At 41.1% G+C, this 17593-nt stretch overlaps 1 protein-coding gene across 1 annotated transcript in view; it reads right to left on the bottom strand.

Annotated features, from left to right (window-relative positions):
• AGAP1 (ArfGAP with GTPase domain, ankyrin repeat and PH domain 1) overlaps positions 1-17593 on the bottom strand; it is a 243146-nt gene that overhangs the window by 172599 nt on the left and 52954 nt on the right. Inside the window, exons 6-7 of the mRNA XM_010007801.1 lie at positions 10415-10542; positions 977-1132 (exon numbers count right to left, since the gene is read on the bottom strand). Coding sequence (XP_010006103.1) covers positions 977-1132; positions 10415-10542 — 284 coding nt within the window. The remainder of the gene's footprint in view (positions 1-976; positions 1133-10414; positions 10543-17593) is intronic.

Raw genomic sequence — 17593 nt, 5'->3', positions numbered from 1 at the left:
ATTTTGTTTAGAGCACAAAGAAATGGTTTCATCCTTCCTGTTTGTGGTTCCCTGGATACAACCGAGGGGCAAGCCTGCTTTGGGAAGTCAACATGACATCACGGTTGGAATAAAACAGCATACAAGCTTTCTATGATGACAGGCAAGTTGTGGCTTTCTAATGACAACTAATGTGTAGCAATAATGGCCAAGGGATTTACATACAAGCCCACTGGGGTTCTGTGCCTGCTGTAAAGCACGTTAAGTGCCAAAAAACTGCTTGCAAACCCACAACTACACACACAATACAATCCCAAAGCTTTCAGCAAGACTGCTAAACTAAGGAAATCATCACTCAAGCCTTCATTATAATTTCCCAAACTACTTATGCATAACAGAGGCCTGTCATATCAAACCGGTCAAGCTTTGTGTTTTGTACTTCTTTTTCCCCTCTCAATGAATCAAAAGACAGACGGTTTGGGAAGAAAATAAATTTTTAATCTCCATCATCTCTTTTAACCCTGGAAAGGAAAAGTGAGTTGAGATTGTAGTAATAGAAGTAGCATGGGGTAGTTACTTTGCAGTATCCCCACGGTAAACCCTGAGACCTCTCTATAACCAGGAGACTTGAGAAGGAAGCCTCGAGTCAGCACCATTATTCAGTTTAAGGGCAGGATTACGGAGCAGAGGCCCAGCTTTGTCTTTAATTAATGCCAAACCAGGGAATCTAAACAAATCTGAGAACTGAAGCTGGCCAAAAGCTCAATAATTCAGCCATGGATTCATTTGTTTCACAGCAATTCCCACTGTACTTAGTTTCTCTGGAAGTCCTTGAACAGAACAGCCCCATGGTAACTCTAAGATGTTTTAGTTTTCAAGCCTACAGATCCATCTCAACACTCCTGTCTGGATCAGACGTCCCCAGGGTTGAAGCTCAGGCTGCCACCACAGAGCACTATGTAAAATACAGCAACAGTCTCCTCCTTGGCTCACTCACCGTGAAGAGGTTGGATCGGCGCTTGGACTGTTTACGGACAGGAGTTGGTGTGTTGGCAGTGGGAGGAACATCAATCCGGAGCTCCTTCTGGCTGGTGCTTGGAGTTGATGGGACAGAGGAGGAATAATCACTTAAACTCCCTCCTCCATTACTGGTCTGCAAGGATTAAAGTCAGTTTTAAATAGTGATACACTGCTTTCAAGAAATTACAATCCACAGCTGTATCTTTCCTAGTCCTGATGCACAAGAACAGCAGCCCAGGCTCAGGAGCACAGCAGGACTGCCCAACTGCCACTTTGTTGTGTTCCAAGCTCTCAAATATTTTTCCTGCCATTCTTTTTTGAAAACTTAAGGTATCTCTATTGATATGGCAGGCACATTTGCATTCTACACAATATAACCTTAACTGGATATAAACAGTTTCACAGGTTACACTAGTGTTTCGAGTAAGCAACTTTGGGGAAAGTCTGTAAATTCTATTTTCTACTTCAAAATTGCTAAACCAAATTCTGCCTGAAACCCAGAGAAAAAGTACCTGCCACAGAATTGCATAGCTGGACTTAATCCTAGTCTGGAGACATCAGTTCACTCACAGCTAATCAAGAAAAGGAAAATAATTCAACATCATAAAATGTCTACTATGGTGATACATTTCTTAACACCTCTGCTGAAGCCATTGGTACAGAGGGACAAAATTTTAAGGGAAGACATTCCAATTTACTCAAAGCAGACAAAAATATAAAGTTCCATCAGTCTTGAAAGAAATAAAGCAGTCACTTAGTTAACCTACAAAACAATTAATGAACTGAGGTAACAAGTTACTAACAGAAGGGCTGAGAGGAAACTGGACTGAATGGGAAGGTCCAAAGGGTGATTAGGAACAAAGTACTTTTTGTTTTTAAACTATTATTACACATAAAGAAATGTTAAAAACATAATTTATAAAGATGTTGAAGTAGTCTGGAAAGGCAAAAGGAGAGATTTTTCCCTATCAGATACAAGTACATCCTTTGAGGATACACTGGATATGCTGATGGAGGACTGGGAAGGGCAACAGGGGGACATTCTGCACACTGGTGACAAAAAGCCTACCTGGAGAGTAGAGCAAGTGAAGGGTCTGGACAACTACTCACACCTGACATATGGAGGGGGAAATAAAGCTCTGTGATGCACACTAAAAGATGAAAGAACACCTCTAAAGCAGCCAAGCTTCCTGAAAGTGAGGGAAGAGGGTAAGAGGTATTTCCAGGATGCTTGAGGAGGATTCTCCCATACCAATCTGTTACTTGGTCTCACCTTGATTGCTGTAAGTAGGAATTCACCAGGTGAAGCTGCTCTAAAGGGAAAGCAGGCACTCCAGTGTCTGCTCTTCCGCTGACTGGTCTTACATGTGCACAAAGCTGCTGTGCAGGGCAGGCACCAGCAGCACAATGGGACCTCTCCTATGCTCCCTGTATGGACCAGGATCTCCAGTTGCAAGTAAACAAGATGAAACCTCTGAAGAACCACCATGTTGGAAACAACCCTTTGTATTATCCAGTTGAAGTCTCTCAAAGATTTCAAATCCTCTTCTGATTCTTTCAGTTTTTCCAAACTGCCTTTATTTAAAAAAAAATAGTTTAAGAAGCAAAGGATAAAAAGGAAGAGGCATGAGACAAGAAGTAGATCATGACTGGGCTGAGGGGCCAAATAATGCAGATGGAAACTCAGGGACACCACATCTGAAAGTCACTGTTTCTTTGTATACAACATGTTCCTGAGCTCATTTCTGTGTGACAAAATAGGAGTGACAATACTGCAAATGAGGTTTTTGACAGAGAAAGTCCCCTCCTCACCTCTTTAAATATCTATATAAGGCACCTTAAATTTCATCCTCCTTCCATTCTGACTGAACTGGTGAAGGGTAATAGGATCTTGAGGAAGGTTTGCTACGTTTTCAAGTGCACAGTAGAAGCAGCAAGCTGAATTTGGAGATGGATCAAACATATGAAACAAAGGAGGTGAAGTAAGAGGAGCTGAAATGATAATTTTAGATGTCCTAACAATGAACTGTAGCTCCAGAGTTGGATGACCTGGGAAGGAGTGACCTTAATTTACCCTGTTTGCTTTCCCTATGGCATCTTGCTGAGACACCAAGTAACACACCAGACATAGAGGAGAGCAAACAACCTGCAAACCTACATGAAGACACACCAAACCCGAGTAAGTCAGAGACTACCTCTCTGAAGAAACACAGGAAAGACCCTTGCATGAAGTAATGAAAACACAACAACTAATCACGACACTCTGAAGGTAATCACCAAAAATTTCCTGGAGTTCAAACTGCCAAAGACTTTGAAAATGAACACTGAAACCACTGGTTGTGTCAGAGATCAGGAGGGTGGTATGGAAGCTTAGAATGTGTCTGACAAAAGAACATATAGGAGATGAACCTCTGGAAACCCAACAACTGAAAACAGCATTAGGGGAGGAGACCAAAGCTGGTGGTGTCAAGGAATTTGAACTAGAAGCTGTTGAAAATAAAAGGATGCAGCTGTGTTCTGCACCATTATACCGACCAACTTGACAACTGCACTGCCACCTTTTTTTTTTTAAAAAAAAAAACAACACCCTAAAATTAAAGGATTTCTACCCTGAGTACCTGTTTCCCAGACAGAGCACATAAAGGACTCCCTAAAATGTTACCTTTTTAATCTTTCATCATCTTCCAGCATAATTTTATACTGTTTGCAATGAAACACCATCTCCGGGATTTTTAAGTGATTTATTTTCCAGGAGTGAGAAACTCCTAAAGAAAAACACCTACATGATGGGCATTCTAGTCCCCAAAGACAAATGTTCCTATACAGACAGCTTCTATAAAAGAAGTGCTGCAGGCAATGTTTCTCTTCACACATACTAATCCTACTGGATTTCCAACTTTGTAAATAAAATTCTGAGACGGTTTAAAAATAAGCCGTGTCAAATCTACTGGCTGGAGAAAAACATACCTAATTCCATTAAGTATTTAAAAGTGGAAAAATTCAAGGTTTCTACAGAAGAAAACCCATGGCTACCAAACCAGCTCCAACTCCTAGAGGGTGCCAATAATCAGAAGCATGTAAAACCATATGGCTGCTCTGAAACATCTTGGTAGAGAGAATGAGTTTGACAAGAGCGAGCTCAGATGTGACTTCCCAAGTTCTGGCCTCCACAGAGAGAAGCAGTGAAAAATGCACCAGACAAGCACCTGGAAAAAACATTCTTGGTAGTATCTGAGCCTAATGAGCTGCTGAAGGAAAGAAAAGGTGGAGAGTGGTCTCTTGGGTTGCTTGCCAGCACCAAATAAAGGTCCAGGGGCCTTGTAGAGAGCAGTTTCCTGCCATTGCTATGCAAGCATTTAATAACAAATTCACTGGAGTGGTGTACAGGATTTAGGACACATAGCAATAACTATAACTCACAGAACTTAATGTTTGTCCCAAGTCATAAAAATCAAGTCAGTGAATCTGAGGAACAACCTTCCTTACAGTACATGTAACCCAGCACGTATCTGACAGAAACCCATTTGCTGACTGTAGACAAACTGGTCAAATTTGTGGCAGTCAGAGCCCATCAAAGAAGCACTCTTAATACCCACTGGGACATTACACAGCTTAGGATCACCTTTTCAATCAAGTTTTTCCACTAACCTGCTCTCAAGACTTGGCCATACCCGAGATGTCAGCATAAAGGGTCATTTCTGAGTCACTGCTCTGACCAGATCCATGGCAATGGGGAGAGAGGTGAAGCCAACGACTCTAGGCAGGAAAACTATTAGCCCCAGTAGAACCATTTACACAGGGACATCCCTGCCTGGCTTCCTCGGGTGACAGATTTTCCTGTCCTCATTAAGGCAGCATGCCCATTCTGAAACGTGCTTGGCTTCTGGACAGACACAGCACAACCTTGTCCTTCCTTCCTGCTACGCAGACACAGCCTTAGAGTGGCCAATGAAACGTCAGAGAAAACTCTGCAAGTCTTTCAAGACTTTCAAGTCTTTCCTTCTGCCATGCACCTTGTCTGAATTGCCAATACTCCATTTGCAGAAGTCTGTACCTTTAGTATCTACACAGGCTTCCAGTTTTGTTGCCACATAGACTGATCCAGTAAAACCTTCAAGGTCATGGCAGCAAGCACAAATCCAGCAGCATATTGGCACAACACTAGTACCAGACAAGAACAACTCGGATGAAGCTACCAACCTGGCATCACCTGGCCAAACAGGTGCATTCAATGCAGTTAACTTGAAGACAGACATTGCCAATGGAAGTGCTAAAGCCTGTAATGAGATTCCTGTTGGTAGCTCATAAAAGCAATAAAACTTTGTATACAATATCCATGGTTCTGTGCCCAAAATGGATTGAATTAAGTCATATCCCACACTTTGAAAGCTTTTGTATAGTTCTGATTTCTTCAGCAAACGAAGTGATGAGCAATTTATCTCGTATGACAGGAGCTCAGCAGTGACCTGCATTAAGAAAAGGTTGGACTTAGCCTTGTATTTGCAAGGGGAATGTTCCTGACTGGCTACTTGGACAAATGTGGCAAAATATTCACCTTATAAAAAATTATCTGGTATACCCAACTGGTTCATAAAGCTTACATAGTTCAAATGTCAGGCCAAAGCACTGAATGAGAGAGTATAGGAAGAATAAACCTGATGTTTTTCTTCTTGACAAGTTAGCCAGTACAAACAGAATCAATGCTTTTTCTGCTCTCTTGATACACCAAGATGCCCTCAGAAGCATCTAACCATGGCTTGAGGAGAATATAAAAGCAGCACATCCTACTTCTGAATCAGACAAGAGACTGGAGAGCTACGGGGAGCCTGGAAACAGCTGGAATAAGCACAGATTACACACCCCAGGACAGAATATATTTGGTGTCTGCACATTCCGTTCTTGAGCAAAGCAGGGAAAAGCCTATTTCTGCAGAAATAAAGAAGCTTTCTGGAAAATTCTTCAGTCAGAACACAATCTTCCTCTTCAAAGTCGCATTATCTCAGTCTTTCATCAGAAAGCACTATAGGTGGGAGTCCCATTTATTCAAGGAACTCTGGTGATACACAGCCACACATCCCAAGACAGATCAAGGCAGAAACTGTTCAGTCCTTGCCTCAGCAAAAGACAGAAAGCTTGGAGAAAGCTGCTGTGAAACACAAATTTGACAGCAGATTTCAAACCTAGGTCCATATTAACGACTCTAGACATTTTACCAAGTCTAGTGCTCCACAGTTAGACAAAACTGTATTGTAATAATTGCATTATTTTGCAATATTTAGCAGTTTAACCTTATCCTTTGGGACGTATTATAACTTGCCCATCTTGGGAGCATTTGCCTGTTCTGATTTTAAAAGCAAGGTAAAGGAAAGAGCAGATCTGTCCTATCAGACAAATCAAAGAGCACCAAGAGAATCTGATGACAGCTTCTGAAGATGAGCTGGTGTATCAGAAACAAGTAATCATGAAATGACCAATAATATTTATTAACCAAAAAGTGACAATAGTCTTTAATAATACAGTAGCAGCAACTGTGTTATGAACTGAAAAATCTAGAAGATGAGCAAGCCTAAGTCTAAAGTTCAAGAGACCTTAGAAGGGTAACAACACGCAGAACAAAACTGATTAGGAATGAGGCTGCAGTCCTGAGAAGATAAAGGAAGGAGGAAAAAGTACACTGATAGATGCACTGAGGTGGAGAATGCACTGTGAGCTGGAGAGTATGCATGTGTGCTGTGTGTGAAACAGGAATGAAGGGGAATACATGCACTGTGAGCTGGAGAGTATGCATGTGTGTGAAACAGGAATGAAGGGGAGTATACACACACATAATGCTTATTTTAAATAAATGTTAGAGATTTCTTCAAAATAACCCAGTAAATATACAAAGATAATGATGTATGTTGCAATGATACTAAATCCTCTTTTCAATTCTCTTTTTGTTTTTGATTACATGAAAATTCAGAGGGAAAAGCTAGTTAAGCAATGTAGTCTCCTTATGCAAGGGCCCAAAATACCACAACAGAATATTTCATCCTAAATGACCCCCACTATAAATAAGATAATTGTACCCTACTATTTGGTGCTTATCCATAATCAGGTCTCATATACAGTAAAATAACGGATGATTAAACTGACTGCACTTCGCTTTTAATAGTTTAATTTACATATTTAGACAATCACGTTGTAGTAAAACTTTATGGAGGCATAGTGCAAGCATAAATAATGCATCTTCACCAATCTGCAGCAGGTAGTAGGGAGAAAGCTTGTGTGCTAGCAAACCCTGTGCTGGAGAGTTCAGTAAAATGCCCGTTATGCTCCATCCCATCAGGTATAATGCAAACCTCCTAGGACAATGACACTATCAGTTTGTCTGAAGAGGGTCCCAGAGTCTTCCACATAAACAGCAACTACAAGTGTGGTGCCACAGGATTTTCTGATGTTTTGACAAGAGCATAAAAAGGAACAGCTCCAGGTAACTACTCAACAGGTTATTTGGTACAGAGCTACTTCACATGGATTTCTAGTGCATCTTGAGCTCAGGTGGAATGCACTGAGGACCAAAGGTGGTGTCCATGTGAGCAGCCTCATGGTTTTTGGAACAAGATGATCTCTCCTTTCAGAGTCTGGGCAAAGAAAAGAGCCCTTTGGAACTGCTAGATAACAGCACTATTCTTGTAGGAAGCATCTCATTCTGTGAAACATACTTCTGGAAATACCTAAGGGACAAGAAAAGGCTTGTCTGAGGGTAGTCCCTGGAAGAGAACATGGCCACTTAGGACTACTGGACACAAGTATAAATACAGATCCAAACACACAAACTAGTCTTTCACCGTTTGAAAACTGAAACTACTGGGTGGAGAAGCCCTTGCAAGTATTAAGCCTCAGAAATGTCTCCCAAGATATGCTGGGGACAGGATGGGGTAAGGTGACACTTTTTGTCTTTTTCCTCCCTCTAAAGGCTCAGTTCTTGCCTGCAAAGTTGCTTGGATAATTTGCAGGAGTTAGATCACCAGAGTGATCCAACCAAAGAAGGAACAATATTTCACTTTACCCAGGTGATCTGTGTAACCACTACTTCTGAAGGCCTTCCCTCCTGTGGAGGATGCAAGTAGCAGGGCACTGTAATGAAAACATTTTTGACTCATGGAGGAAATCTTCAGTGAAACATCATTACGTCAAAAGAGATGTTCTAAAGGGCAAGACACCAGCCAGTCTTCCAGCCAAGATCAGAGATGGAAAATCTTCCCCCAGATCATCTTAAACTTGGAATTGCAGTTGCGAAGTTCTTTTAAGTCCAGGATAAGGATTTGGCTTCCTTTCCTTGAAACAAGGTCGTCCTGCCTTCAAGTGCAGCACAAAGGCGATAAGACATGAAACAGAATTGTGGCCTGTACTCTTAGGCATGACATCAGTCTCAGAAGACAGACATCTTTGACTGGTGTTGCAATTGTCCCCTTAGATAATTAGGGCAGCTGGTAAAGGAAGAACACTATTTTGTGTTTATTGAAAGAGACTGTTGGATCCTTAGTACAAAAGCTACCTTGTCTTGATTTCCCCAGACAGTCCTTATCACTGGAAAGAAGTTTGATGTGCAGTTGAAGTACCTGTCCAGAATTTTGTATTTACTGTTGGCTTCCAAACTGGACTTGGGCAGGAAACTGGTGATAACCTAGATATTTTATGTTCTTTAATCGAGTTTAATTTCCTAGAAGGGTGACCTCAACAGAGAAGCACCTGGCTAAGATTAGGTTACACAAAGCATCCCCTGTGCTCTTTAGGAAGTCTTGAAAAATCATACAATCACCAGCAGACCTGGTAAACTAGGTACTTCTTGGATCCAAGAGTAAGGTCAGTACTGGCAATGGTAGTGCCATTTGCTCTCCCCATTTCTGTGACAGCCCACTTCCTCTTTCAGCACTGAATAGGATGGGCACTCAAGATAGCCTCTTGGAAGAAAAGCATTTCACATAAAGGATTATTTCCAGGTGCTTGTGGCAGTCACCTGAGAGTGGCCAAGGAAGCTCGGTCAATGTCACATAGGACATGAAAGGAGACAGTCTCTTCCATTTGAGGAACTTGTACTTGACCTGAAAGTGCTAGGGTTCTTCAGAAGTCCTACAGCTTAGCACCTGCTTTAGAAAGGGGGATCTGAACGTCCACATTTTATTTTGGCATAACCAGCAAGAGTCACAGTCTTGAGGCTGCTCTCTGGGCTCACCTCAAGGAAGAACATCTCATAGCAAAGAAGACCAAACTAGCACCTGCATCTTCAGAGTTAACCCAATGGTGGAAACTTCCACTAGGGCTTAGAAAGAGACCATTTACTATGAGCACAGAGGAACCAAAGCCTTCATCCTCTGGCTGTTTAAACAGACTGCTTTCACAAGAAAATAACACATCAAATTAAAGAAAAAACCCCAACTTTTCCCCAAAGATAGGACACTTCCTCACTATACTGTTTTTTGCCAAAAAGCAGACATTCTCAGTGTGGGAGAAAGGTCCATAGATAAAGCAAAGCCTCCCACAGGTGGCTCAAGACTGCAACATAACCTTGTGAGACGCTGCTGGCATATTATTGAGCTTAGACTGAAAAACACACCAGGAAAGCTGGTGGGTGTCAAAAAATTCAGACTGGTGTGGTGGATATCAGGAAACCAGGGAACAGCCCTGGCCACAGACTGGTCGATATGACAGCCCTATGGGTCCATCTGCTGACAGTGAAAGTGCACTTGACACTAGGAAACAAAGACATGAAGGGAGGACATCACAAGGGAAACACAGGAGAGTGTATTAATGTGTGTGTGGGTAAAAATCGTGCACAGAAAATTATTGTACTAACCACGTGTTTCCAAAAATACCACCAAGGCCTCCAAGACTTCCCTGCCATACATTAAGGTAGTATCGTGTTTTGTTTTTACACATGGCATCCACAAGTCATTTGCAACATGTATCACTGTGTCATTAAGGGGGAATCATTTCAGTGAGCCTAACAGAGCCAGGCAATTACAACTGCATACAGTGCTCACAGATGTAAAACTCTCGCCCACTAACCACCGAGATCCTCCAGCTATTACTGCTCAGCACACAGCTGAAGGAGAACAGTAACCAACAGCATAGTGAGGTGATCTTAAAACACAGTACAGCAAATCCTGCTATCCTAACAATTGGTCTGTCCAGAACAGCAGGCTGATGGGCATAAATCAGTACCATCAAAGGTGGCTTTAAAGCATTTTACTGCAGCAGTTTCTTGAAATAAAGCCAATTAAAAAAAAAGCTTCAAGCTACAGATCACTGTCACCTTTAAAAAAATGCCAACTACCTATCAAGCAGCAAAACCAGCACTGGCTTTAAAGACATTAGATGAAAAGCAACCTGTTAGTTCCTTTTTCAAGCAAGCACTCACTGTAGCCTGTACCTGGCTGATATGTACGGCAGAAACCTGGGCAGAGCACACGGATGAGTGGCTTGGAGAGTTTGGCAGAGATTTGCAGGGTCCAATTGAGAGCTGCTGCTTCTTCCTTGTTGCAACGATCTTCTGAGCAACTAAAGAAAAACAAAGCACACAGGCAGGTAAGCTGCAGCACACACTGGAAAATACCCTATGCAAAAAATACACAGAAAGCACAACACACAGATCAGGGGTTTCTTTCCCAAAGCTTGCTGCAAAAGTTGACTGTAATACATCCAACTAAGGTGACAGATGCTGGTGTTCAACAATATGCTCCATGGGAGACTTCAGCTCTAATCTCCACGTGGATGAAACTGCCCCAAAACTCTCACTCCACCAGATAAGCACCAAAGAACCAGTAACATCCAAGCAGAAGGGGAAAAGGCAGGTGTGCAAGTTACCAAAAGCAACACCAGGAATGCTGTAACAAGTCCACTATGCATTTACAATATGTAAAGCTTACGGAAACAAAGTTTATGGCAGTACAAGTTTTCCATCATTCTTTCAGGTGTTTTCCTTGTGGACAGGAGATAAATACCAGCAACACTTGACTAACAATGTAGTTCAAGTGCATCTCAGTGCTGTTTACTAGCAGGGTCCTGGAAGATGTCCCACATCAGAGTGTAAAGGTTCATTAGGACAGCTATCACTCCCAGGCCAAGCAGGGTTAGTTTGCTCTCTGCTGCTGAGGAATACAGTGGACTTTTCTGAATTATTGCCACTGCATCAGGATACCCAGTTTTGGAAACCACAAGTTTAAACCATTTGAAATGTATCATGATCAGAATAGTAAAACTGATAAGGGGTCCTGACATGGAATACCTGCATTAGCCACACATCACATCTCTTTCAAATTCATTATGGGAAGAAGCTCTAGCACAATTCTTAGTTTTAGCTATCGTTACTTAGCACCAGCATAGACAGAAAAATGACATATTTGTTTTGCAATTTCAGAAATTTTTCTACAACCTGTGAAGAAAAGCAGCATTATCAAACAGAGTTAGGGTTCAGAGTCATTAACATCTCGACATAATCAGCTTGGCAGACTCACAGTAGAAAAAACAAAGCTGATCTGAGAAGCAACAACCATGCCTGTCCTGCAATGTTTCAATTTTAAAAAGCCAAACTATTTCAGAAATCTGTTCTGTGATACACTGGAATTTCAATTCATTCCACTATTCAGTTAAAACCTTTGCAAAGAGCTCGTTTTAGGTCATAAACATCTAAAAATAGAATTCTTTACATTACGTGTTTTGCCTACCATTTGGGTCACAAATTAAAAAGTAAACAAAAATTCAGTCTTCAGTAACAGAGACTAGTGTGGTGGCTAATCAAAAACACTACTAACAAAATTCAGCTTCCTTGCATGCAATATTTTTCAGAGTCATGCACTTCATGACACTTGTGCAAAGGAGTCTGCGGTCACTTGCGCCATATCCACCCAAACCAGTCAGTGAGGCACAAGGGCAACAATTATTGGTGTCTATCTGTTTTGTTCAGAAAATACAAAAGGATTTTATGTAAATTCCAATATTTTTTCTCAATACATTATAATACAGGCAGAGATATTGTTTAGCAGAGTAAGCACACAATTTCTTCTTAAATGAATGGAATTTTAATAACAAAGTGGTCTGTGGCTTATGTTTTTCATGTAAATGAATGATGGCATAAGCATGATTTAGTGAGAATACATTGTATAAAAAATGGCTTCTACATATGAAGAAGCAGCTTCATTAGTTACATCCCACCTCCAATAGGCCTCTTATCATCCTGAAAGGATGATATCAATTAATTTATCTTTCCCTGGCATATTGATCATAACCTTCATCAGCTAATCATGTTTAAATTACAGAGGAATATCGTAGCACTCTGTCATTTCAAACCCATTGGTTTATTGATCTGGAGCCTGCAAAGCCATATATTAAAATATTTTAAAACACATTAGTGAATGCAGAGAGCAAACCGAAGGTCAGATTTTAATATATCTGCATGGATTTGTCTTCATCATATGAGGTAAAGACCTAAATTAAGACCAAAACTGAATTAAAACCACACATGAATGAGAACTACCTTCTCAGCAAAAGCTTCTACTCTCACACGAAAGAGGTAATTAGTCAAGGAAAATATTTACCTCATTCCTTCAATCTGAATACAGGTGTGTTTGTAGCATCCCTGTTAACAACATAATGCAGCCTTGCTAAATTACCACTCTAAAAGGCACAAGCCAAAAAAGCCCAAGACAGTTTGAACTCAACTACTCAAACACAAGACCTGAATGCTAGCTGAGTACTACAAAAGCAGACATCAAAAAAGGTAATATTTAAAAGAAATAATAAAAAAAGGCACAAACTGTTACTCTAGAAATACACAGATTAGCACATAATTAGAAGTGTGGAGAGTAATGCACAAAGCAGCTGGAAACTAAACCTTACACAGAGCAGCACAAAGGGCAATTTATCCCGTGTGCTGTGAAAACGTAAAATTGCAGCAGAAGATCTAACATTAGCTCCTCAAAATTGTGCTACAAATTCTAGAATAGATCACACTCTCAGCCTCGAATTTCTTCACTCTTCCCTCTGTTAGAAAAATGATGTGCCCCCTAATGGAAATCCCCTTCTGAGCTGCCAAACCTTCCCAATTCCCCCTCCATTTTGGCAACAAGGCTAATATCCCCCGCCAGAGCACGATTCCCCCTGCCTTTCCCCTCTCTTCATTAGGCAACCTGCTCTCCTTTGAGACACCAAACAGTTTTTGCTTCTTTCATTGCAGTCCTGTAGCTGTCACTCCATAATTAGATTGCATTCAATATTCAAGTGCTCAGGGCTACTTGCCCTTGGATACGATGGTGACAGGAGCTTCAGAAGTACCTAAAGGAGTACCCTGACCCTTCAAAGTTTGCAACATATGAAAGACGTGACTGATCATCTGTGGGGCAATCGCTGGACTGTCAAAAGACCTACTGTGCTCTTTCTAAAGCTACCTTGAGAGAAGAGATGAAACCTAAATCTTGCCCATCAGAAGTCAATAAAAGGGGTTCAGCACACATCTCCCCAGCAGTGCTGCTGCAAATTCACATTTTCTACATCTTCTATTCCAGAGAAGAAAGCTCTGAAATACACAAAACTTAAAATGGCTGGCACTGAAAACCCCACAGATCTGCTAACTCCTGCTGCTGACATCTTCAGACATAGTAGTTAGGGAGGAAAAAAACACAGTTAAATGGTTGTGCAGCAAGACAGAAACACACCATAATTCTAAGAACCAGGGCCAGATACAGAGAACAGCTATGCTGTAGCACTTGTTCAGCCCCAAAACCCATTTCTGTTACACCTTTGTCAGAACTCAAAGTGACCACTCATTAGCCTCTTGGCAGTGGCTGAAAAAATCCATTTTATTCCCACAACCTTAACTATGCACGGGTTCAGACTGGATTTGTAAGCAACTTTGTCAGAGTATTCCTAAATTGGATTATGTCCACAAATGTGATTTGGTTTGTGTTGGTTTTTTTTCCCCAAATGGCAGGACCAGCACCATCACGCTTTAGGTGGGACCTCTGATGAAACCCTGGTGCAAGAAATGCTGCTCTTCAGGAACATCTGATGTAAGCTATGGCCATAACGAAACATCAATTTGCAGTTAATGAAAGCCAACTAGTGTATTTCATTAACCAAGACTACTCAGAGACAAAACCTTCAGGTTAACACTGAAGTGCCTGTAATTGAAATGCCAGTTCATAGGAAGCTATACAATTAAAACAAACGTTGTTCCAGAAAGTGAATAGAGAATGCAAGAAAGCAGAAATATTTTTTTCCCCAGAGATTTCAGGTTCCATCTCATCCCAAAGATGATTCAGTGCTTCTGAAGTTAATGTAAATATACTTGCTAAGATCTATTTCTAAAACAGATGAATACTGACTTAATCTATGAGGCATATATAAAAAATAATCAAGACAGTGACAACCATTTAAACTATTTTTAAAGATCAATTGCATTCTATTTTTATATACAAAATTAAGCTATCAATTTCAGAGAGATTTTTACTTTAAGCCTTCTATCTGCAGCACGAAAAGCTAACCAAAATTTATTTGCAAAGTCAAGAGCTCTTCTGCAAAAAAACAGGGATATGCCAAGGATATTTGGAGTTATAAGCCAGCAGAATTGATGTTGAGCAAATATTTGGTCTTTGGGCAATACTGATGCTTATCTCTTATAAATTTAAACTTGATTTCACAAACTGAATGAGTAGAAGCTATATTTTGCCTTGTTAATTAAAAGCATGTGAAAATCCTGGTCTGCAAGATGAATAAAACATCCAAGCTTGGAGAGAAAGCTCTTGACTTGAATGCATCTCTTCTTCCATGCCTGACCTAACTCACCAAAACAAAATTAACCTTCCCACCTCCTGTTCCTTTGGTCTCCAATGCTTCTTTTGTTAGCCAAGTTGCTCCTGGGTGAGCAGCCCCTAGGAATTCTGGCTGGGTTACTGGAAGGACCATGGCAGCTGGGTGGTGTAGCTGCCTCTGAGCAGGACAGCAAGGCTGCAGCACTCCAGGTCAGCAGAACTGTGTTGCAAACCACCACTGCTGCCATTTGCACATGGAAAATGTCCCCCATATACTAATTTTGGCCAAAGCAAGCTCTCTTGTTCTGCTCTGGGCAGCATGGGGCTGACTTCCAGGGCACTACATTCCCTGGCTGGAGGAATAGCAGGGCACCTCCTCTCCCCAAAATTCAGAGCAGAGCCTCCATAGTTAACCCCCTCATGTGCCCTGCTTCGGAGCTAACCACCACTAGGAATACTGTTGCCAGAATAACTGCTCTGCAGAGTTGTCTCTCTGTGGTTCAATGGGCTGTTCACATGTCAACTTCCTGTGCAGTGTGAGGCTGCTTTGGTGGGGGCAGCCGGGTCCCTAAAATCTCATTAACACAGTTCATTCAAGTAGAAGGACAAGAAAGGCAGAGACCTAGGGGGAAAATACTCCTTACAAGAAGTTCAAGACACAAGGTAAGACTGTCTCATCTAGCTCCACACCTCTGAAAACCGAACAACTGAACACAAAGGTACCTCTGCATCACAAAACAGATGTGTCTAGGGACACCTCATCTAGCCTAAGACCTGATCTCTCCCTGTTTTATGATGGGTCCTGGAAAATATCCAGAGGTACCAAAAATCTGATCACTGTTGTCTGTCCAAAAGGTGCTGAAGAGGGTTACTGCTGCTCCCTTTACATTGCTTTTTACCAAGGAACACTTCAAATAATAAAAGGGAAGACTTCAGGCATACAATACCTGAAATATGTGGCAATATTTTTTCTTCTCTCAGCTATCACCAGTACAAGAGCACTGCATATTTAGAAGATGCAAATAGTCTTCTTCAATCACCACTAGCTTAAATCAGAATTGGTTTCTCATAAACCCATGCGTAAGACCATTTATCTCCACTGTGTGTCCCAGTAAGAGTAAATATCAGGTTCATTTAAATCTGCCACTCTATGCAAAAGATGGGAATGCCAAAATAGTGCAGTAAATTTTCTTCCAGTTATTGACAGACAGAAGACAGCTTTCAGCTGAAGCTGGAATGCTCACTGCTGACTGAAAAACAACAGTATGGACAAAGCACTCATTAATACCTCTTCTACTGCTGGGGAAAAATATATCTGAAAATTACACAAATATTACATTTTTCTTAAAATAACTCCCCCCATACTCACAGCTCACTTTGAACAACAAACAACATTGTATCTTTGTGTAAACTCTCTGTTCAATTCACATCACCTACTAGGGATTCCTAAAAGGTGAAGAATTAGTTTTTAATTAAACCCGAGTGGTCCTACTGACAGAAGAGCTGAAAATGAATGCCAGCTTTTTGAAATTCCATGACAAATTTTAATTCTTTCCGCAAACTTGTGTGTTGGAGCAACACTTCATGACAATTACTGATTTGTCTGCTTTTACAGATCATCCACCAAGCTCTGCCTACAAAAAAACTGGTCGCAACTAGTGCTAACCAATATGCTTGAAAAGATGATGTTTTACAAGGAAGACTAAACCATATCTGCACTGTGCTGCACCTTTGATTAGGGCATGTTCTCACTGTACAGACAGCCAGAGGCTGCAGTGATATTTTTAAGTGTGAGAAAACTCATGTTTCCTCACAAGGCTTATCTAAGAAACCTGATTCTCTGTTTAAGCAATAAAAATTGTTAAAAATGAATTTTACATCAGTACAAGGTCAATATAGTTGCTCAGTGCTTTAAACTGCAAGTGAAGGAAAGAGCTTCAGAACATCACAAATTTTGTAACCCTCCATTTTTGAACACCAAGTGTGAGGACAAGCATGAACTCCATGATCCAGCTCGACCCCACACTGCTGGAGTCCCTCCTGGAGCTGATGTGCTCAACACTTGCTTCCTTCCCTCCTTTATTCCTGTAATCCCTATAGAACAGAGAAAATAATACAGTGGAAAGTATCCCAGCTGGCATCTCCAGCCAACAATATGAAAATCAGGGCCTGAAGAACATTAGATACACTAATTCCTGCATAAGTCCAGGTTCCTAAAAAATCCCAGTAACCTCAATAGAACCTGGCAGGGACCTGGAAAGGGAAAGTGGAACAAGCATAACTAGTATAACTGACACATCAACAAAATCATCTTTCATCAGAGGAACAAAAATAATTTGCTCCTGCCCATAAGCCCTGCTGCTGGCTGTTAATTTGTTTCATGTGAAAAGCCCTGCCTGAGGAAAACACACTGTGGGAAGTTAAGATACAGAGCAACTCACATTTTTATGGCAGCTGCACTTCAGCTTAACATTCCATGTTTACAATAAATAAGTGCTCAATAAAAATGAATTTATTCCACAATTACACATCACAGGCAAAGCAGTAATAACTACAAGTGCAAGCACTAACCACAAGTGCTTCTGAATGGGAAACATTAATGAAAGTGTCCACTATTAAAGGCCATTGTGCCTGTTATATTAAATCCAATCCATTCTTTAGGCTAAACAACTTTTATGCTTCTCCCTTGAAAAAAAGAAAAGCTTGGCATACCACGTGCCAGCTGTAATACAGAAACAAGTACTGGACTCTGACAGAATTTGGGCTTGAATGTAGCCATTTCTTGAGCTACCTTCCTGGGGGGG

This window comes from Chaetura pelagica, unplaced genomic scaffold (genome assembly GCF_000747805.2).
Source record: "Chaetura pelagica isolate M959 unplaced genomic scaffold, ChaPel_1.0 scaffold532, whole genome shotgun sequence".
NCBI lineage: Eukaryota > Metazoa > Chordata > Aves > Apodiformes > Apodidae > Chaetura > Chaetura pelagica.
The sequence above is the reverse complement of the archived record's forward strand: the minus strand, read 5'-3'. Positions and strand labels throughout refer to the sequence as shown.